This window comes from Lissotriton helveticus, chromosome 1_1, assembly GCF_964261635.1.
Source record: "Lissotriton helveticus chromosome 1_1, aLisHel1.1, whole genome shotgun sequence".
Classification (NCBI taxonomy): domain Eukaryota; kingdom Metazoa; phylum Chordata; class Amphibia; order Caudata; family Salamandridae; genus Lissotriton; species Lissotriton helveticus.
In genome coordinates, this window is record NC_136057.1 from 850,568,153 (window position 1) to 850,592,087 (window position 23,935).

A 23,935-nucleotide genomic window follows, 5' to 3' on the forward strand; every position below is an offset into this window, starting at 1 on the left:
CCATCTGCTGCATAATCTGCAGATTTGAGCAAAAAACATTTTGTTTGTAGCTCAAACAGTTCAAACATTATTAAAATCACAACGACACATGTTGCTGAGCAGTGGAAGGTCATTTGAAAAGATTGACTGGGCACATTTCTATTGCTTATCGCTACGTTTGGGTCTTAAACTGTGGTGCAACCTATCTCCAGACAGTGTTAACAAATGTAAAGATTGCAAAAAGTAATACTATCAGAAAATGGGCCACAACACATAAATGGGCCACAACACACTGCATAATTTGTCTTTTCTTGCGACATTATTTAGTTAACCCTGCCGCATAATTTGGCCCTCTCCTGCCACATAATTCTAGTAGCTCAGATTATAGGTAATATGTATCCTAGTCATCTCAAGATACAAGTGTTTAGTTCATAGTTGCTGTTGTTCTGTTGGTCACTGGGCAGAATTAACTGCATGTAAATTACAGAAGAACCCCATGGTTTCACTGGTAGGGAAGTGGACTTAGGGACTGGTAGAGTTGGGAGACCTATGGAAGCCTCAGTGCAATGATAGGCATACCAAGTTAGATGGAACAAAGTGTCTTAAGTAGGTGAGTGGAGGTGCCAAACTTTCAGGCATCTCATAGTTTTGACGTCACTATGTTACCTCTGTGATGGTGAGGCTCTCATTAGGCTGGTTAATCAGAGGTCGGGCTAAACACAATGTAAGAATTGTGGTTTACTAGTTCCTAAGGCGGGGAATAGGATATTTTTAAGTGAAGCCAACTGGACAGAACAAGCTACAAAAGACCTATTGTGGGGTTACGAAGAACTTACAGGGGCAAACAGCCCACCCATTTATTACCAATAATTGGCTTTATTGTCACTCTCATTTGCTTGTTTCTTATTACATTACTTTCCTTGCTCATCATGTATTTGCGACTCCCCTAGAGCACAGACTATTAACAATTCCCTTAACTGGCTGATTTGTTTCCTTTTACTGCTCTGGTTAAGTGAACATTTGTTTTCTTCTAGCTAGAGCACTCCACCACAGTGCATTAGTTTTCCAGCACTTTCCCTCTTGTTTTTCTCTCCCGACAAAATACCACCCCACGTGCTCTGTTTGCTCTCTCTCGATCTCTAGGCTGCCCACTCTCCCTTCGGAGTACGTCCCCTCTTTACCCAGCATGCTCCATGTCACTGTCATGTTCTTCTCCCACTGCCCCATGTTGCTGTCCTCTTCTTGCATTTCTTCTCCTGCCCCCATGTCTCTCTGTCTCTCATGTACTTGCCCATTCCCCATTGCTTTCACTCAACTTTTCCCCAACCCACCCCTTAGTTGCCCCCCACCTCTGCCGCATTTTAAAAAGATATATTTGTTAAATATATATTATTGGATGGCCAGGCAGCACATTGCTGTTGGCCCGTCACAAAATTCCCTTCGCACACTTACACAGTATTTTTCTATTGACCGGTCTAAATGGCGCTTGCCATCTTAGATCGGTTAGTAAAAAAACATAAAGGAAAATTCTATGGGCACATGCATGCATAATGAAGCGTGCACGCCTACAGAATGACACAACCACCGACAGTGGCCATGTTATTGAACCTTTTTTGTTTTTACAGATATTAAACAGCACCGAGAAAAACATTGCTTTTTACTGATGGTGTTCAGCATCGCCAAAGTCAACAGCTTCCAAAAGCCAGACCTATTTGTTGTTTTTACCGATATTAAACAGCATCGGGAAAAATCATTATTTTTTCAGTCAATGTGTACCAGACAGCACAGCTGTCTGGTTTGCTAAGGACATCTATGGGACATTCAGAAAGCTTCCCTAGGAATAAATTGTGCCCATTGCTGACTATTAGCTTTGTGGTTTGTAACTCACATTTTCAGACTACATATTTTCTGCCTTTATTTGTTTTAGGCTGCCCTGGGTGAGTTCATCCATCCCAAGGAGAAAAGCCTTGCCTTTTCACACCAACTCCCCTTGTATTGTTCCACGAGTTTTCCTTTCTGTAAACTGGACTTGTTTTCTTATCTTGTCACATTTGCTGTGCACTCAAAGGCCGAGGTCCAATGCCAGGCTCTGTCTTCTGTGGGAGCTTGGTGTTGTCTTTCTCTGACTTCAAAGAGGGACGATTTATGTGACAATCTGGCTGGATACTGGGGGTAGGAAAAATGTGTTCTAGCACACAATAATATTTATATGAACTGTACAAATATTTCAGAATATATCAGAATTGGGAATACAAATGAAGCACATTTTTGTATTAATTCTGAAGTGTGTTGGAAACAAATACTTTATTAAATTATTACACTAGGTGATTACATTTCCAGACATTATCGCTTGTGCGCTGTATAGTTTGGAATGCCAGTGCAAATGTAATGGTCATTTTAATTGTTGTCTGTAATGGCAGTGTGCTACCTCACCATGCATACTCCACTCCACTCTACACCACTCCATGCCATTGCACTCTACTCTGCACAACTCCACTGTACAGCACTCCACATCACTGCACGCTGCACTGCAGTCTGCTCCACTATGCACCACTCTACACCACTTCACTCTACATCTCTCTATTTTACTCTGTACTCCTCTACTCTATACCACTGCACTCTTCACCACTGCACTCTACACCACTCCAGTCTAGGCCACTTTAATCTAGTCTGCACAACTCCACTCTATCTATGCCACTCCAAAACACTGCACTATACACCTCTGCAATCTATGGCAATACACTCTACACAAATGCACTATACTCTGTAACACTCAACTCTAAACCCCTGCACTCTACACCAATCCACTGTACGCCACTCTAATATATTCTGCACTCTATGCCACTGCACTCTACACCACTTTACACCAATACAATCTACACCACCGCACTCTGCCCTGCACTACTCTATTATACGCTACTTCTGTCTACTCTGAAACAATCTACTCTACATCACTGCACTCTATGCCATTCTACTCCACTCTGCGCCACTCCACTCTATGGCACTGCACTCTCCGCCACTCTACTCTGCACTCTATGCCAATGCACTCTATCCCACTCTACTCTGCATCACTCCACTCTGTGCTGCAGCACTCTACGCCACTCCACTCTGCACCACTGCACTCTGCCACTCTACTGTACCCTACTCAACCCCTCTTGACTGTACTCTACCCCACTGCACTCTATGCCGCTGCACTCTACTATGAACTACTCTAATCTACATCACTGCTTCTATAACACTGCATTGTATACCTCTGAATTATATGCCACTGCATTCTATGCCACTGCCCTCTGCATCACTATGCTCTGCAACACTCTTTGCCAACACACTCTACACCAGTCCACTCTACTCTATGCCACTCCACACGACTCCATGCCGCTGCACACTACTCTAGTCTGCAGCCTCTAGTATATGCTGCTGCACTCTGCAGCACTACACTCTACTCTGCACTACAGTACTCAAAGCTACTGCACTCTATGCCACTTTACTCAACACCACTGCACTCTACGAAACACTACTCTACAATACTACATTCTACAACACTGAACTCTACGTCACTCTACTCTGCAATACTACATTCTATGCTACTGCACTCTTTTTCACTTTACTCTACAGCACTATATTTATACTCTGCACCACTCTATTCCACTCTACTCTGCACCACTCTACCCCACTGCACTCTGTGCCATTCTACACCACTGAACTCTATGCCACTGTACTCTGCCACTCTGCACCACTCCACTCTATGCCACTGCACTCTGCTATGCAACACTCTAATCTTCATTCTACGCTGCTGCATTGTACACCTCTGCACTCTACGCCACTACACTCTGCAACACTGTACTCCAATTCACTCTACACCAGTCAACTATACTCTATGCCACTCCACTGTACGACACTCTAAGTGGCTCCACTCTATGCCTCTTCAATACACAACACTTTCTTTCACTCCACTCTACAATACTCTGCTCCACTCTTCGCCATTCCCCTCTACAACACTCCACCGCACTCTCCTCTATGTCACTTACTTTTAGACATGCCGAACAGCAACCACGCTGGTGTACAACATGGCTAAAACACATTGGCAAAGCCAATAGCTCTTGCATAGGAAAGACCTATTGGCTTTGCCAAAGCTTTTTACTAATGCTGTTCAGTATCGCCAAAGACAACAGCTCAAAAAAGCCAGACCAATTTGCTTTGCCAGTGCTTAAGGTGAGGAGAGCTAGTCAGACTATTAGAGTCGGAGGCCCTGCACAAATGAATTGTTTCTTGCTTTTCTGTGCACGCCATGACAAGGATGATGTCATTGTCCTTACTGAGTTCTACTGGAGTCGCTATAGTAGTGACATAAGCCACAGGGTGACATAAACCACAGTGATAACTCAAAACAGAATCTCAAAGATGTGTTCATATTCAGATATCATTGTCTGAACATCAGAGCAACAGGGTTTGGACCGTTCATCACTCTAAGCAATACAATACAAACACCTATTTAAATAATTGCTCCCTGTCCGAAAATTGTCATTAATCGCAAGATATCAACATATTATAAATGCTGGCATTTTAGAATGGTGTCTACAGACAGGGTAAGTGAGAATGACATTAGTAACTGTGTCATTGACAACCAGGCATTTAATAAAGGCATACATGTTTTAACACTGTCACCATTTAGAGGGGCATTTAACTGCTGTTCTGTTTAATTGTTGCATGTAGAATGAGTTTTCTGGAAAATGTGCTTCCTTGAAGTATTTTGGTTGCATTGGTGACAACGTGAAACATCATGACACTGCACAAAGGTAGAGGGTCATTCTTAAGCGCTTTTGTTGGTGGCATTTGAGTGGAGAATGAATACATGAATGATGCTGGTAAATCCGCTAGCAACAGTCATGGCTCTGTATTTCTCACTAAACTCGGAAGCCCAGATCTTAGGAATTTGTGCAGCATGAAGTTACAAGGATGACAAAAGTGAATGAAAGAAGAAGGGCACTAGGTGTCAGCCTTAGGGTGGTCTTCGCCACAACATTTTGCCTTCCTTTTCCATTTTGTCTAATCTCGCTTTGCTGTTATTAGGACTCTGCATACTTTACCACTGCTAACCAGTGCTAAAGTGTATGTGCTAACTCTTCTAGACATGGTAAAACCGGCTTATCCCCAGTTGTCATATTTAATTTACTTATAAGCCCCTAGTACAGAGGTACTACATGTACCCAGGGCCTGTGCATTTAATGCTGCTAGCGGGCCTGCAACACTGATTGTGCCACCCACTTAAGTAGCCCTTTAAACATGTCCCAAGTCTGCCATTGCACAGTATGTGTGTGCAGTGTTAAACTGCCATTTCAATCTGACACATAAAGCTTTTGCCAGGTCCAAACCTTCCTTTTTAGTACATATAAGTCATCCCTACGGTAGACTGTGGACAGCCAAAAGGGCAGGTTGCAATGTATTTAAAAAGTAGGACATATTCTTTTAGTTTTACCTGTGCAGGTAGTAAAAAGCTCTTACGGTACATTTGTTTTTCACTACTGCAAGGGCTATCTCTCCAATAGATTAACATTGAAATTGCCTTGCTGCATTTTATAAGTGTAATTTGCAAATGGGAAGGGATAAAAAGGTCATGTTTTATGTCTCTTATGGTGAAGTTGGATTTTAAATTGCAGTTCTAAAAATGTCAGTTTTAGTAAGTTTGCATTTTCTTGTCTTCACCATTTGGTGCCTGTAGCCTGGCTCTGGTCACATGACTGGGTGTAGTTGGAAGTTGGGGTTTGTGTATTCCTCCTAGGCAGCCACATACAATGGGTGCTTAAGTTTGACTGGCTGGGCCATCATTGGCAGGATGGGAGGGAGCAGTTAGACCCAGTCTCACACCTGAATAGACAATGTCCTAGTTTCACACAAAGGATTGCATATCCGATGCAGTTAGTCTGGAGTCAGGGCAGAGAAGGCAGGAAATATGTGTACTTCAAAGGCATGCCTCTAGAAGCTGTGTATAAAAGAAGGACCTCAAGCACCACCACTTCAGTACACTTCTTGACCTATGAATGCTCTGTCAGGTAGGATGATAAAGGGCCTTGCACTGCAGCCTTGCCGTATCTCGGAACTGATGCACCGCTGGGGCTGCGCAACCCATCTTTGACGTGGATCCAAACAAAGCTCCCCAAAGCAGGACTGAAGGTACTTTTGTTCAGTGGGCCTAACTGGGTCAGTGTAGCTGGCCTGTGCTCCAGCAAGGTTGGCCTGAACTTGTGACTTTGTCCCAGTCCAGCGTGACCAGATACCCACAGTTGTCGCTTTATGACTTTTGGTGCGATTTTTTCTGAAAACTTTAAAATTCAATATCTATAAAATTTTTGTCCTTTTGGTCTTGTTTTATTTATTAAAAACACTTTATTTTTCTAATACTGTTGTGGCCTCCTTTTATGGTGTGTTACTGTTTGAAGTGTTGCACAAATACTTTACACATTGCTTCTGATTTAAGACCGACTGTTTTGTGCCAAGATGCCCAAGGGTGGAGCACAGGTTAATTTAGGGTTTGATTGTGACTTCACCCTGAGAAGAATTGGGGGTTCTGCTTGAGAAAGGGTTCATACTTCTCAACAGTAACCCAGTTTGTTACAACATTCCAAACCAAGGGGGAGAGACGTAAGCCTAGGCTAGCTGTGGTCACCTTTGACTGTCTGAGGATGAATGTAGGCGCTAGGGTAGCTGTGATAACCTTTGGCAGCTTGGAGAGGGATTTAGACACTACTCTAGCTGGGATAACCTTTGGCAGCTTGGTGATGGATGTAGGAGACCCTTTAACAGCTTGGAGATGGATACATAGATTCTCTTGGCAGACACAGGGGTGTCCTTTATGCGTACCTTCCTTTAATGAATTTGTGTCAAATGTACATGCATTTGATCAGATACTTTGGACCACTATTAGAATGGCTGCATATTCTTTACACTTTGTATTAGATAGTCAACATATTTAGGAGGGTGTTGCAATCTTCAACCACTGCTACCTCTATTGCTAAGAAAATGCTGGTGAGTGTTAGAAATGGGGTCTCTAGTTGGCAATGGTTGGCCACTGTCCAAGTAGGGACCCTTCTTCCTAAGTCAGAGTAAGGGGGCTACACCCTTTGATAACCCCTGCTCAACCCTGTGGCAACGAAGCACAAGCATACAGGCTTATCTCAGAGGCAGTGAGTGAAGCATATATGACCATACATAGTAACACAGTGAAGAACACTACAACAGGACACCACACTAGTAGTTATAAAAAATATAAGTATCTTTATATAGACTTATCACAAGACCCAAAACGACAAAAAGCCACCATACTGTAAAATGGAAATACTCTTAGAATGCTGCAAAATTGGTTTAAAGTGTGCAAAAAGAGTTCAGTTCAAAGCAGTGGTCTCTGCGACCTTTCTACTCACAAAGTACCTGGATTGGCAATGCAAATAAGCAAAATGTTGCAATGAAGCAGTAGCGTCGATTCTTTCCATGCGAGGCCGGTGATGCGTCGATTCCTTGCCGCGAGGGAGGAGACGGTGCGCCGATCTGCTGATGCAAGGGAAGGAGATGAGATGAACTTCTGCACGCGAGGCCGTCGATGCGATGAATCCTTGCCGCTAGGGAGGAGACGATGCGACGGTCTGCTGATGCGTGCTGTGAGCAGGTTGCGATGCGAAGAAATGGCGCTCTGCTCGGGAGCGACAATCCTGGTGCGATGCGATGGAAATGGCGGCTGTGATGCATTCGCGCTGCGATATCTTGATGCGCCGATCGCTGGGATGCAACGCTCTTGATGCAATGCGATGATCTTGATGTTGCAAGCACTCAGCGGCAGCAGTGCGATGATTCTCGATGGCGCTCTCAGCTGCAGCTCCCCGCAAACGTGCAGTGCGATGATTTCAGGTTGCGAGCACTCGGGTGCAGCAGCGTGGTTCCCAAAATGGCGCTTTCGGCTGCAGCAGCTCGCAAAGACGCATTAGCGGTGATTTTCAGCCTGCGTTCTCTGCAGTAGAACTAGAGGCCCTGGAATTCTCAACAGTAGCCTCACCTGCAAATAGAAGTCCTCGCTGAGAGGATTCAGAAGGCTGATGGTGAAGTCTAATGTGCCTGAGACTTCAGCAGGAGGCAATCTCAATTCAAGCCCATGGGTGATTGCTTCAGCAAGATCTGTGAAAGTTCTCTTCAAGTCCTTTCCCCTATTCTTCCAAGTCCACTGGTAACCACTGCAGGCCAACCCCAGAAACAGCACACTGGCACAGGGACAGTCCAACTCCTGCAGATTTCTTGGTTACACGGGCAGAGGTTCGTCTTGCCATCCAGAAGTAATACAAATTGTAGGGGTTTCAGCACAGATATTTATACCCCAAAAGTCTTTGTTCTAAACAGTCACAAGTCACAACCCAGCCACAACCGGTTCTGCTCAGTCCTGGAGCACTTTGTTTACAAGGCTGTATCCTTCCTTTCAGAAAGAGGGGGTCTGCCATCAGACACCCAGTGGGAGGTGGAGCCAGCATTCACCTTGCCAGGCACAGCCCTGCTCAGATCAAAAGGGTCACCCCTCCCCTACGCCAAATGCAGATCTCTCTAATCAATCTAGGTCTGACTCAGCCTGCCCTGTCCCTTCAAAACCAGACAGCCAATACACAGAACAGCGGAGCAAACTGAAAGGCTTAGGCAAGAAAATACCTACTTTCTAAAAGCGGTATTTTCAAACACAGAATGTTAAAACCAACTTCACTAAAAGATGTATTTTATCATTCTGAGTTCAGGCATACTAAACTCAACTTTCCACCATGTTCCCTGAGTCAGTTAGAATTATAAGGTGTAATAACCAAACTGCCCATTCTGGCCTATGGAGAACTTTGCAATAGTGAAAAACGAAAATGGCTGTAATTAACTATTAGGACGTTACACATACCAAGACATGTCCTACCTTTCACATACAATGCACCCTGCCATAGGGGTGACTCACATGGTGCCAAGGGAAGGTTTAGGGACTGGGAAGTGGGTACACTTCACAGTCAACATGGCAGTCCTGGACATACAAGCTGCTTCTGTGGGTGGCACAATCAGCGCTGCAGGCTGACCAGCAGAATTTGCTCTACCAGCCCCGGGCACGCACGGTGCACTCTTCTAGGGACTAACAGGTAAACCAAATGAGTCAATTATGGGAATACCAATTCATATAGTCAATTTACCATAGGGAGCATTCGCGCTGTGGCACTGGATGGCAGTGGCACAGCGCCCAGAACGTCTAATACCAGCAAAAACAGAGGAGACAACAGCGAAAAATGTTAGGGAGACCCAAGACAATGGTGGCAGGTCTTATAGTGAGCATGTGGTAGCCTAGAAATGTCTTACGTAGTAATGACTGTCAAGTGCTAGCTTGCTTCCCATCAGTTACTGCAGTGCCGTCTGAGGTGATTATTAGGACCTGATTCACAAAGGTATTTGTGCACCTACATTGAACGTAGGGTCGTAAAAATATACATTTACTAGCTAGTGCTCACCCACATTTACTAATCAGGAAATACCAATTGGTGCATATAAATAGATTTATTCACACGAAATTGCATCAGTATGGTGTCATTGGATGTGTGAACAAATCTATTAACATGAGTGGGTTGTGGGAGTCCTAGAGTGGGAGGTGAGCTTTGTGAGTCTTACATCCCATCAGCTAAAAACGGAAACAACTCTGTAATCTCTGCTCCCAATTCTCCAGGATCTCAGTGCTGCGCACCTGGATGCTATGTGGATAATCACAGGCGACTTCAACTCCAATTTAATACAAGTTGATCAAAATAACAGCCTGACTAATAGGTTCACAAGATGAGATCTGGGATATCCAACCAATTAAAGCACAATACCAAAGAGGCGACAAGCAAGGCAAAGAGTTCGCAGTGCAAATAAATCAACTGGGCCTCTGCGTCATAAATGGCAGAGCGGTCCTGTATATCCCTGCAGCTTGCATGCACTCTTCCCCTTGTAGGATGGCCAACTCGCGACTACATGTGGGTGTCTTTGGCTTATTTCCAACGTATAGTCAATTTAAAGTTGTTACAACCTTAGCCAGCAACTATTCCATCCTCAGCTGTGAAGCCTAGAAAATCGCCCTGATCGGAAAGCAAAGTGAACTGGAACCCATCAGTAGGATAAGGTAGGACCTGGACAAGCAAGAAGAATATGCCACATGCATGTACTCTTTCCTGGAGGCGATTCCAAAGATAGGCAATGAGCCTCCCAAATTAAATCTTTGGGGTCGTTTGGTCACATATCTAAAAGTGTCAGACAGCGTTAATGTAACTCTGGTTAGTAATAAGGACGCATCTGAGCCCAGGCCAGCAACAGGTAGCAAAAACCAACTTAGCACTTTAAAACAACAATTCAATAAAATCCTCAAACCTGCTAGAAACAAGGGGGGAGAACAGCTAGATGTGATTGCAGATTACCACATTAACAAACATTCAAAGAAATTAAGAGGGAGCCAGATCATGGGCCGAATAATTTATGATAATAAAATCAAAAGACCAGAAACTCTAGAGGTGGATCAATAAAAACCTAAATCTAATGACTCCCATGATAGGTGGCAACATTGCACCCACTGCCTGGGAATCATATGTCATAAGCCTATACAGGGAACAGGGGAAGGACAAAACGGAATTCCAAAAGGAACACACGGCTTGTGGCACAATTACCTACCTTCCCCCAGGACCAGCCATCACTCCGACCGGCGACCTGATCACAATAAATCCGGCTTAGGTTACCACAGCAATTAAAGCAATGCATCCAAGTGGCACACCAGGCCCCAGTGGAATCCCAGCAGCAGTATATAACTGGGCCCCCGCCAGACGGGCCTCGGTTATGGCACCCTTATCCCAGCAATATCTGATAGGGACAACCATCCCAAGTCATGGAAAGGCTGGCTATTGGTACCAATGCACAAAAAAGGGTTCCAATCACTTCCAGAGAATCACAGGTTAACTGCTCTTCACCAGCGTTATAAACTCGAAACTCCAAACCTGGGCAGATGGCATTAAACTAGTCCCAATTAATCAAACAGGCTTTGAAAGGGGAGGCCACATCGAGGACAATCTCATCTGTCTGTCTCACTTTAGCGAAGCAACTATGGCAGTGAAGGGCACGGCCGGCCCAGTACGCCTGTTTCATAGACTTTAAAACTGCATTTGATAGTGTCTCCAGAATGAGGCCCTGGTCAAAACTGAATGCCTGGAGAATTCCCTTCCCGCTCTATTAAAAGCCATAATTTCTCTTTATACAGATACCTGGGCCAAAATAAAAGTCAGCGCAGGATGGGCCATCATCGCTAAAATCATGACAGATAAAGGATTTAAACAAGGTTGCATATTGCAGCACTCATATTCTGTGTGTATTTTGCTGACCTGCCAACTCCCCTAAAGATGACAAGATCATTTCCACCAAAAAAGGCAGGCTCCAAAATACAACTGCTACAATATGCAGACGATACGGTGCTGCTCTAACTAGACACCGATTGGGTTAAAGTGCCTCTTTAGTGCACCAGCAGCCTACTGCCAAAACAATAACTTGAAGATAAACACTGCAAAAACAAAAGTCATGAAATTCTTATAAAAAATGAAAAAAGATGGGCCTGGTCTATTGAGGGAAGTCCTGTGGAAGTCATGGAAGCCTATAAATATCTGGGAGTGTGGCTGGAACACAGGGGCCGCACTTCAGCTCAAATCCACTCACAACAGGCCGCAGCAAACTCGCTGGAATGGGCCTTCAGGAAATCACGGGAGTCACTGATGAAACCAGATCTAAGGCCACTACAAGGGGTGATAGGCAGTAAATTACTTCTTCCAACAATAACACATGAAACAATAACCTTCAGAAAAAGAATGGCAAGCTGGCTCAATAGGGCCCAATCAATGTCCTATTGAAGAGATGTTTACCTTTCGAATTACACGAAACATGCTCAAATAAGACAATAGTGTTGCTTGATCTAACAACACTGGGCAGTTAAAGCCACATTTCTAATCTATTGCATGAAGCTAAACAAGCTAAAGAAAACACGCTGAAAAGGATATCCTGGGAAACTCGAAAGAATCCCCGGGTTAATTGGCATACGTATTTTCGCTCCGCACTGGATTCATTAGAGGCGCAAGAGATTTGGTCCAACCACTTTCCAATATCAACTGCCTCTAGACTAATAACTAAACTAGCAAAAGTCATTTCCAGGGATTAGGACATTTGAACAATCAAGAACCTGGCCCAGAACTTGCTGGTAGTTTGCTTTATATGATCCAGGGGTACTGCGGAATTACCACTCCCAAGCTTTTAATCTAGCACTAAAACAGGAGCTACTGATACTACGACTGGACTTAATCCTGATAAAATCATACTGGTATGGCTGCAGAATCCGGGAAGAGCAGGACAGATGCTGTAGATTCTGCGTAAAGCAGGAAGAATTACTAACTCATATCCTCTATTTAGGCTCCATCTCAGATCTTTTGGCTGCGCCCAATTTGGAGTGCTTTAAACATTAGAACCTGTTGTGTAGTGATCAAAACAAGTCCTCAAAGCTGGCGTCTCGATTCCTGAAGTTCATGAGAGCAGTTCTAGCATTGCCAACAGGGGAAACAGACAGCACGTCACAATAGACTGTTCAGCTTTCCTGAGGAGCTCAACAATTTTCCTCCCGTCCAACAACAGCATCAATGAAAGCCTCGCTGTGATAAAAAGTAATCTGAGCCCTTTTTGATAACTCTCAAAAACATTTTCTGGCCCCATCGAAATCCCTTGAGGTGATACGCCTGGAAGACTCTTGTTTTAGTTTAAGGACTAGCTCTTGAATAATATTTTAGCAATTGTATTTTAACTGGAGTCTCGTCAAGCCGTATTATGGGGTTTTTGGAGGTATGCTCACAATCCATCAAGGGGCAATGATTGCACTTTAGTTGCATTTTTGCACTTTAACAATTGCACTTTAGACTAATGTATACTTGATAAGCATTTTGACCGATTTTAATTACACTTCTCTAAAAATTGTAATGACTCTTATCCCCAGCTTAGGGCTCTGATTTTCATGGGCTCTGTACATTCTGCTGTTTTGCTGACGTACACGAATGAACTATTGGTTTTATTGTAATGATTTAAAATAATAGCACAATAAATATTTCTTCTTATGTTTCTTCTATTACAGCCACAACCTCTCAGAAGTACTTTTAAATTCTTTGAGAATTAGAAAAAAAGCAGAATCTTACTCCAAACATTGATATAAACCTTTGGCAATACATTTCTGACTTCACCTCATTTCATCCTTCTGAAGTTTATACACATGTCATTAAGTTGAAACTGAGTGCCACATCCAGTCCATACCACCTACCTTCCTTTGTGATACAATTTGATGCGGTCACTGCCCAGAATAAGCTGTCCATTTCTGTACCAACGTCCGGATACATTTTCTGAAATTTCACACTTTAAGTTGATCTCTTTACCCAGCAGCACGGTTATGTCTGTGAGCGGCGTTAATATCTTCAGTGGTCTCACTGGCAGAAATAGGAAAATAAACTGAGTACGGTGACTGGAGACAAGATGGCTCCTTGGTGCAAGACAGGATAGACCACTAAACGTGAAGAAGGATCTCAGACCACTTTGTGCACCAGAGTTAAACATAGATGTTACTAAACAGACACTTGTGAGGTTACATTACAAACCCTGATTCATAGAGTAAGGTTAAATGCAGTTTTACCATCTCAAAGTACATTTGCAACTAAGGAAAGCTGCATACGATTTCAAATTAAGAGCAGATTGTGGCATGTACTAGTGGACCTACCTACAGAAGGTAGGTGAATATCCACAAATTCTGGGCATATTCAGATAGATTTTGTAGGTGTTTTCCATTCTGTAAACACACACAAAATTATGCCAGTCAAAAGCAGAAGTCAATGCTTTCACATAAGGGATCGATGGAAGACCTCTATATTAAATGGAGCTTTAGGATGGAAATTAAATGGAGCTTTAGGAAGGAATTCCGCCAATCGAGAAAATATTATCCACACTGCGAAATAAACAAAAGAAAAAGTTCAATGTGCTTCCAATTTACAGATGTGGAGTTTTCCACCATGTGGAAATTACGCACGTGCAAATTCTACGCATTTGAGTACACTGGTGCAGATGTTCCCGAGTACTCCGGCAAGTACTCCCGCACGTCTTTGTGAAACCCATCAAAGTCAGATATTTGTTCTAAAAATATGAGAAGTCCAACATGATGATCTCTAACCCAACACTCCCACAACACTCAACCCAAGCAATAAGAACAATCAAAATAGCTAAACATTAAATAACTACTGTTTAACAATGTATCGAAAATCATTTTCTCCTAACTGTGCTGGATTTTTAGGAGTATCCATTTTACATAATTCTCAATATTTTGGGAAAAGGCAACTATTTTCTATCAGCTGTTATCCGTGACAATTTTGTGTTTTTCTCTTTTGCATGTCAATCAAAATAGAACATCCGGTGATAAACGGCAGAAGGCACAAAACCCTTCCACCTCTTCCCGTGTAACACAATGCAGATCACATCCTTAGCATCCTGTAGCTAAGGAGCCTTATATGTACTTACGGTCAACTTGGAGCTGGGCGGCTGATTGTCCTCCTGTGGTCATTACAGAGTATGTTGCTGAGTCGCCTCTGTTTGCCTCGTCGATGATCAGGATATGTCTTTTGCCGTCGACTTTCAGTCGATATCGTGATCTTGGCTCGTTCGTAAGCTCCACCCCATTCTTAAACCTGTAATAGAATAATTAATTGGTCATTCATTTTTCTATTAGACAAAGTGAACACATTTTCCCTATCCTGCCATCTGCTCATACAATTTAACTACAAATAAACACTGTACACCCTACTCCAAAAGTTTCCACTTTAAAAATAAATAACTAAAGGGCCCCTTTTCTTCTGCTTCCACATCCTCGTGCCTGGTGCAATTTGCACCAAAGGCGATTTTTACCACATGTAATTCTAAATCACTGCGATCCAAATTGTGGGGCCAAACGGTGTGTTGCCACAGAGGTCATGCGATCTTGTGGTGCAAGTCCTAAGTAGCTTTAAGGGGGTGAACTGCCGAAGGAATGGAGATTGTGAATGTAGAAGTGTAGGATGCAGGCAGGAGAACGAATAAGACAGAAATGATCTTCAGAGAAATATCATTTGAGACCAGTGAGAAGAGTGGGGCTATGCACAGGGCATCAGAGGCTTTCAATGCATCCTTTTGGGTGCGAGGTTGTGGTATGTGTAATTGTTTGGGGATGTATGGCATGATAATATGTGTTCACACAAAGTCCATTTTTGTGAAGTCAATTTTTATCAGTCAGTCAGTCTTTTCCACATGTATACCAATTTTTTTTAACTAAGTGCTCTTCACGACTACAGAAGTCACTAGGGTTATATATTCTGATATTTGTGTTGGATCTTCAATGTATAAAGACTCATGACTGGAGAAGGACTTGCATTTTAGATGAACATCATATATTTTATTTTCTGATATCAAAATATTTATATAACCTTCCATCTCTCTATTGCAGTAAAACTCATTTCAAAATGTTCTATTGCCAGTGGTGGCTGCCACAACAGGAAGGTGGAGGACCGGGGGACAAGGAAGAGAAAATAATCGTTTTTACTGTACCGTTCGCAGCAGCCTCCGATGCTGATGGCCGCCTCAGAGCTCTCCCAGTAGTCTCTGAGAAGGCGAGGCTGCTCATCCAATCTAGCACTGCTCTCCTGCTGTGAAAGCAGCACCAGGATTGCTCTGAGCGGCCTGCTCTGCCACTCAGTAGACTGCTGTGTAGACTGCGTCTTTTCTCCAACCAGGCTGTGAACACATCTGGGTTGGAGAAATAGAAGTGAACATGTATATTTGGCCGGCCTAGGACGGGCAGCCAAATATACATGTACACTTCTGAGTGCCCACTACCTACCTGTCAAGGCCTGGCCCTGCCCAGCCCTGCACGGATGTCAGAGCTAGTCACAGACAAATAAAATGATATTGTTTAATCATCATTTTATTTTTCTGTTACTATGATGAGTGGGGCGACGCTCCTCTGCCATTACGGAGGAGCCGCCCCTGATTTGGGCATACCCATCCAACTTGGGGCGACTATAGCAACACAAAAAGATGGACAGAATGCTGAACATTGTCAAACATTCACCCCCCAGTACAGAGATCTGGGCCTAAATCCATCGTTTTTTTGCTCACGAATTTCGTAGCGCGCGCTGCATCGCATTTTGCGATGCAGGGCACGCAACGAAATTCGTTTTATTTATTAAATTGTTTACTTACCTGCAATTATCCATATTCCGTTGTTTACCACCCCCCACACTTCCCCTCCCCCGCACCGCCTCCCTCCCCACCGAACTCCATCCACGGGCCGCGGCTGACTAGCGCATGTGTCTTTCTAAAGTGCCTGATTCTGCCTGACCCTCGTGCAGAACCAGGTTAAAAGATTCTAAACGTACAATAAATTTAAATATGGAAAAAAAAAAGAAGGTAATAATTGAGGTCGGGCCTCAACACCCTAATAAAGGAACAGCTTACTCTGCCCTGGGAAGGCATTCCATGGGCGTTGTGTGGGTGTTCACATGCAGCTTCTATGATTTTTGACGTAGCCCTAGATTTACTATAACTGGTAAACCTGGGAATGCGCCAAAAAGACAGGCCTTCCCAGGAGAGGCGTAACGAGGAGAAATATCTTTATTTCTCCTTCTAACTTACTCTTTCTATGTGTGCTGCATTCTGGTGCAAGGGTGCCTGCATTGGAGCCAGTGCTTAATTTGTAATAAAAGAAGTGCCAGGGCTATTGTCAGGAAGCTGCTGTAGCTTGCACCACACATTGCTCCTGCCATGCTAACAATGATAGTAACAACACAACTACTAACCATTACACTTCTACGAGTGAGACAATTCGGTCTATTTCAGGCCCCCAAAGCTATAAGAATGGCTTGGGAGGCAGGTAAAAGTAATTTTTAATGTATATTTAATAAATAATTAACTATTGTTGTGGTAATCTCCAAATGAGCCACACAGCGCCACCTTGTGGCAGACTGTCACCACTGACGGTGTTGACAATTAAGTGCCTGTGCCAAGCACCAGAAAGCACTGGCTCAAATGAAGCACTTTTAGGCGCTAGGCTGCCATAAGGATGGTAGTGCAGAAGAAAAGGTAGGAATATGGCACATTCATGCCCTTTCCCTGTAGGCAGTTCAGCACAGCACAGCAAGGTTACTTGCTGTGCTGCACGGTGTGACATTTTCATAAATAGGCCCCTGCATATCTGAGACCCAGAGAAAAGAACTTGCAGAACACATACATCACAACTTCATCACGGTAGGAAAGGTGTAGAGAGAAATAAAAGAGAATGCTGTGGGTTCACGGAGTCTATTATTAAAGGTGTCACTTTTCAGAAGAATAGTTTTGCATTTCAGTGAGTTGGTTTCTGTATGTGTGTTGCCTCTGTATGTATGGATGTCTACAGGTGTGGTGGTATATATGTATGTGTGCACATATATGTGACCTGCGTGAATGTGTGTATGAATGTTGTGTGTTTTTGTGTCCATTATATATACAGAATTACCTGTATTCATCAATGGCGGTATTTATATCCATGAACCAAGGTTTGTGTGTGCTGTCCAGTGAAACGACTGACACATGTGGGATTCTCTTTGGCCTAAGGATATTATCCAGCAGTGGCAAAGCTCTGTTAGTAATTGCTTACCACTTCACATTGGCTTCTTCTTCTGACACTTCACACTCCATCTCCACCCTGTCGCCACAGTAGGCGCTGACGTTCTCCAGTTCTTTCGTCACCAGGACTGGGGGCTCTACAATCAAAGATGCATCAATTGAAAGCTACAGTACAGACACTTTACTTGAATGCTCAGTCTAGTCAGTCACTGTAGAGTTCAAATGTGAACGAAGGTTTCCATTTGTAAAGGTGTTGGCTTTTGTCACAGGAGGGTATAAGCCACACGGAAGTCAAGACATTTATTTTCTGCTTCTAGTTTTAGGCACTGACCTGCACACCTCAGCAAACAATGAAAACAACAAAGCGCTAGCCTAGAAAATCTATTTAAAAGGGCAAATGTGCTATCTAGAATTTAGCACGCTGCGAACAAATTCTAAATTTGCAGCACGATCGACAAGGTATTTCAATTTCGATTTCTGAGGCATAAAACCATGCACAGTTGTTTTAGTTATAGAAGATATTCCCCTTTTGGATGAAATATTAAAGAGATTCTCATTTGGGTGGGTTAAAAAATCTATGAAACTTTGAGTGGGAGATTAAAAGCATTCCCATTTGCGCGGTTCTTAACAGGTATTCACTTCTGGGTGGAATATAAAGGGCATTGTTTTTTGGGTGGTATGTTAAAATGATTTTCATTTGGGTGATTTATAAAAGGTGTGAACCTTTGGGCAGGAAATAAAAAAGTATTCCCTGTTGGGTGGTTTATGAAAGGTACTTCCTTTTGGGTGCGATATTAAGGGCACTCCCATTTGGGTGATTATTCACATGTGTTGTTGTCAAATATGAAATAGTTATCGCTTGAGGTAAGCACCGTGTTAGACTTTTCTGTAGGGACTGGTCATGATTAAAGACTCTTTAGTTTTGGGTCTTTTTTTAATTATTTTTTTATTGAAGTTGTATGCAGTATTTTACAACAAATGCATAAAATAGGAATTTTACAACAAATACACTTACATCCATTTTCGGTTTAACATAGTATGTAGCAAATTACTCAAAATAACACCCCCAGTTCTGATCGAACTTTTTTAAACCCCCAACTCTTTTTGCATACTGTTGTTCACATTTCCTAACCCTCTTCATTTTCTCAAACCATTCCTGAAACGTCGGAACTTGTGGTGAGCGCCAATTCAGTAATAATAGAGATCTAGCAACAGCCATTACAATGTAAATCAATTTTGCCCCAAATAGCTTGTAAATTTACATTCTGGATCATACCCAAATAGTAGCATTTTTGCACTACAGGGAATTAATATCATATAATAAGTTTTAAGAAAAGCGAAAATTTCCTCCCAATAATACTTAATTTTAGGACAATACGCCATGATGTGAGACCAATTAGCTTGATCACAGTGGCAGAGTATAAAACAGATAGCGGATGTATTGTCATACATTTTGGCAATGATTACTGGTGTGCGATATAACAGCCATTTGCCAAATTAAAGCATTCGACGCCAATTGGCGCCGCGCAATGAACCAAAATTAAACTGATTGATAGTTTTCCATATTTCAGTTGATAATACTAGATTTTCCTGTGTATGCCATTTGCGTATAACTTTAGAAGTCAGCTCATCCTCCCGACTCTGTGTCAGGCACTGTTCCCATGCCCTGGGTTTCTTCCTAAGATCATTAACAAAAAGATCTAATGCTAATGAAGAAGAATTATTAATAATAATACCAGGGTCTAATTGCGTCAATGTATTATAAATCAAATTAATATAGGACCCGATTAGCAGAAAATTGCCAGGGATCAAACGTATCATATCATTGACAGTGAACCAGGTCCCATTCGCCAAAAAATCAGATAACGTTTTAAACCCTGCCTGGCCCCAATTTTCAATAACTATAGGATCAATCTTAATCCTTAAAAAAGCAAAAGCACCAATTAAAGGAGTTGTGAAATGAAAGAGAGGGAGGGAATATCTCTTATGCATGGCATCTCGCCGTTTAAAGAACCAATTTAGGGTCTTATAACGGACAAATTTGGGTGATTTCGGCACAAGCAAAGGGGATGGAATCTGAATTTCTAAACATATTAAATAAAAAAAAAAATTATAAAAAATCCGGTACCTGGGTTTGTATTTTTAAATCTCTCTAGGTACTGCGCAAAGTATGCGTAATAATAGTCTTTTAAATTTGGTAAAGAGAGACCTCCATATTAAATTTCTGCAGATAAAGTCCGTAAGTCTATTCTAGGCGTTTGTTTCGCCCAAATAAATGTGGAAAACATAGATTCTATTCTGGAAAAAAAAGAGCCAGGCAGAAAAACTGGAATAGTTGAAAATAAAAAATTTAAGAGGGGGAGTATTGACATTTTAATCAAAGCAATTCGACCAAGAATAGATAAGGCAAAGGGTCCCAGCGAGCAAACATTAAATGAACTTTTCGAATTAAAGGGACAAAATTAAGTGTATATAAGTCCTGGACGGTAGAAGAGAAAAAGATCCCTTGGAGATCTGTGTGTAGAACTGGGTCTGCACCCCCGCAAACCAGTATTTCTGTCTTTTTGGGTCTTTAACGAACACTAACAATGTTCCCTCACATGCTTCTTTGGGCTGATTAATCTTAGAATCATTACATTTCTTTGTGTTTATGTGTCAGTCTTTATCTGATAGTGCACTTGTCTCAGTGTTTCCTATCCATTGGTGCCTCCCTGTGGATATTGCCTTTAATCACCAGCGTTTCATTTATTTTGCCTAGGCACTGATATTTCACCCACTATTTCCACCCCTTTTGTCGGTGATACTGGTAGTTGTGATTAGGTTTGTTTTAGTTGTCTTCATTTACGGAGTTGAAGGAATTGGCGCTGGAGTCTCAAGAGGAAAACAACTGAGTAGCATTACTTCATCTGAGCAGCTTACTCCACACTAGCTGACAAAATTCTGAGCAAAGGTCTGGAAGAGCTAATGAAAAATTTGAGAACATCCATACACTCCATATAATCCATGTAATGTGCCTCCCAGAACACAGCCAACTAATGGACGTGGGTTTGTCAATAACCCAAGCAGAACAAAACCAGCTTCAATTCTAGATGTACTCAGGCAACACTCAGAGAAGGAAGTGGTCAGGCAGGTGAACATCCAGAGTGATTATTTTTAAGTCAAGGAACACCTCCTGTGTATGAAAGGTTCCAACATCGAACATATCTTGATCCCTGAAGCAAAATCCGTACCATTTGTGAGGCATAACACCCTAGAAATACCCACTACTGACACAAAAATGAAAAACAATTTTGGTGTCATTTCTTTATACTGCTGCAATGAGCCTCAAATCAAAAAGCTGTCTAATTAGGTCACTATCACAGGATCATAATAGAGTGGAATGCAAAGGACAAAGTTGCCTCCTTGTATCTTACTCTCTCAAATCCTATTTCCCCAGCCCTCTCCTCTCGCTAACACTTCAGTCCCGCCTTTGCCAGAACCATTGCATAGAAGCATAACCATCCATGGAGGTCCCACATGTAGGCCAATCAGGCGATCACTTCGAGTCAAATTTATGAAGCTCTAGTATAATACTCAGAAAAGTATCAGATTTATCCTCTCAATTATGGATATACCGTCTGTGAGGAAAGATAGCTTTTTTCCAATCTTTTTTGGAAATGTGTTACACTGTATGCAACTCCCACCTTTTCTTAAACCGTCCTGCTAATCTCAAGAGAAGTGACTTCATGGACCTATGCAGTATAGTGACACACAAGAAAGATCCACGTAGTGTAAGAGCCACTGCCATAAGGAGGGAAAGTACAACTTAGCCAGAGCCATAAATAAATGTCTGAAGATCATTATAATTTTCATGTATGTCATACATTGTATACAAATGATTATGCATTCATCCCAAACTGACTCAGATAAAAGGAAGAATCTGCCCACAAATATGTATAGTGCACAGTAGTATATGATCCCCGGGCCAATGCCACATGGGCGGCTAAGGTCCTTTTTAGACTACTAAAATGTAATCTATCAACCACATCCTAAAAAAAAGCGTAAATTACGGCATCTCGCTGGGTCTGACCTTGAAAAGGTCCACTCCAATAGTCTTCACTGACTTCTCATGGAACAGTAATCAAATTCAAAGTCTTCAGCACCGTGTATGACCGATAGGAGCATCGGCCTTTTAGAGCATAGGCCCTGACTACTAGTAGAAACTGTCCCAAAGCTTTCCAAATGGGGCTTTCCAAACAGGGAATGTTCCATTACAAAGCCTCCTCAAAGAGCTGGCACCAATGCTATGGAATGCAATAAATCAAAGTATGAGAACAGACCTTACCCACATACTCATCAAAAATGTCCTGGAAAAAAATATTTACAGATAGGCATTTAACTAAGAGGGATTGGCAGAGGACCTGACCCCAGCCATTACCAGGGAAACACCTCGACTCCTTCATTGATGAAGCTGAGTAAACTATCCCTTCCACACCTTGATACCCATACACTTCAGTCACAACCCGTCTCAAATGAATGCCCACGCATTATTAAGAGGAGTATTAGGGAAGCTACCCCTATGTCCTAGCTGAAACTAGGACCGAAATAAAGCGCACTTCTATAACGAAGGCGAACAGTGCTTTCATCAAAGAAGGGGGAACTGGACCTTAGCCGCCTCCCTCATGTGAAAGAAACCTTAGCACCTCATGGCCCCCTTTAAATATCTATGTCGCAACTCTAACCTTTGAGCACACTGTGAGAAGCCCTTCTAAAGATGAAATGTATATTAACCAGGTTGTCTTACTAACACAAAGACCATCATATAAGAACCATGTACTCAAGCACCTTGACATGACCATAATGTGGCAAGTCATGGCTATCTAGGGAGCCAAAATAAATACATAAATAAATGACATACTTCCAGAATCTTTTCCTGAATCTTCAGATCTATATACCACCTCCTCACTGAAATGGCAAATATTTTTTTTAAATAAAAGGTTATAACCCCTGAGCATACCAAAGATATGGTTCTCATTGCTCAGCAGCATTATTGTGGTGCCACATCTGATTCAGGACACAGTGCTAGGTCTGGCAAGACCCATCATCACTGGATGACAACGCTATAGGCCGATGAAGGACTTGCTGTGGTGTTGCAGATTCTTCAATAGGTGTGCTAGAGTCCTAAGGAGAATGTGGGCTGACATCCTCATCACCATGACATGCATCAATAACAGGTGTTTTCTTAGAAGACAGGGTGTAAGATTTAAATTGTTCTGCTGTGACAGCAGGGATGGTAGCATACCTCTCACAAAAAGCTCTGTGGCGCATTGTTCATCACCCGCCTTCACCTGGTATGCGGCATCATCTGCCAGAGAGCAGTTATTGATGAATAAGATTCTTTCGTTTCCTTTGTGTTCAAAGATATACCTGTTCACATCAAAAGAGAAGATTTTAGAGTTAGTACAATACTGTAGAGTTTGGTTCTCCACGCAGTAAGATTGTTTATTTTAGTAATTTTAACATGATTCTTAAGTCATATGCAGTAAAACAGACTACGCCGCCTAGGCTATGTTTGTGCATTTATCTTTTAACCGCATATTAAATCATTTTAGTCAGATACACAAATATTCTGACTCTACATTTAAGTGGAAGAGTGTGCCTATGTGAAATGCACATGTTCTGTGCTCTTTGACCATTTAGGGACACGTTGGTGCATTGAGTTGCCTCTTCCCCATTCCCTATGTCAGTCTTCCTACTGCCAACTCCTTCCTTGAGTTTCATTGGGCCTGCAGCAAAGGTCATGGTAGACACTCAGGAAATAACAGAAGTCAGTGGACCATGATTGCGTGGCATGCAGGGCTCCAGCCAGCCTGTGCACGTGGAAGACAACCCTCCATTCTAACTCACAGTTGCTGTGTCACTGGTGAGAGTGTCATGGAGTGCTGTTGTGATGTTCCTATAGCTCAACGGAAGGTCTCTATACAAGGTGTGCTTGGATAGATTTTGGTGCCTTCGGCTGGTGTTCGGGCTGTCTGTGCACGAGTCCACTGACATGTCATCACCAGCAAGACACAGTTGAAGAGTGCTGTTGAGCAGTGGGCCAGCCTTACTTTAGGAACTCTCTTTGGCATTGTACCGGAAATCTTTGTCAAAATATTGTCTGCCATAAATATCATGTCCTAAATATAGTTTACATAAATATTTTCCCATTAGAGCTAATCATAAGAAATCGACACCCATTTCCATGATATCTTTATAATGA

The 23,935-nt window shown here is 42.6% G+C and overlaps 1 protein-coding gene across 17 annotated transcripts in view; it reads right to left on the reverse strand.

Annotated features, from left to right (window-relative positions):
• MYBPC1 (myosin binding protein C1) overlaps nt 1-23,935 on the reverse strand; it is a 323,873-nt gene that overhangs the window by 122,765 nt on the left and 177,173 nt on the right. For all 17 annotated transcript variants that reach the window (XM_078675170.1, XM_078675161.1, XM_078675152.1 and 14 more), the window contains 4 exons: nt 22,976-23,100; nt 17,726-17,831; nt 14,581-14,747; nt 13,340-13,502 (listed from right to left, as the gene is read on the reverse strand). In XM_078675170.1, coding sequence (XP_078531296.1) covers nt 13,340-13,502; nt 14,581-14,747; nt 17,726-17,831; nt 22,976-23,100 — 561 coding nt within the window. The remainder of the gene's footprint in view (nt 1-13,339; nt 13,503-14,580; nt 14,748-17,725; nt 17,832-22,975; nt 23,101-23,935) is intronic.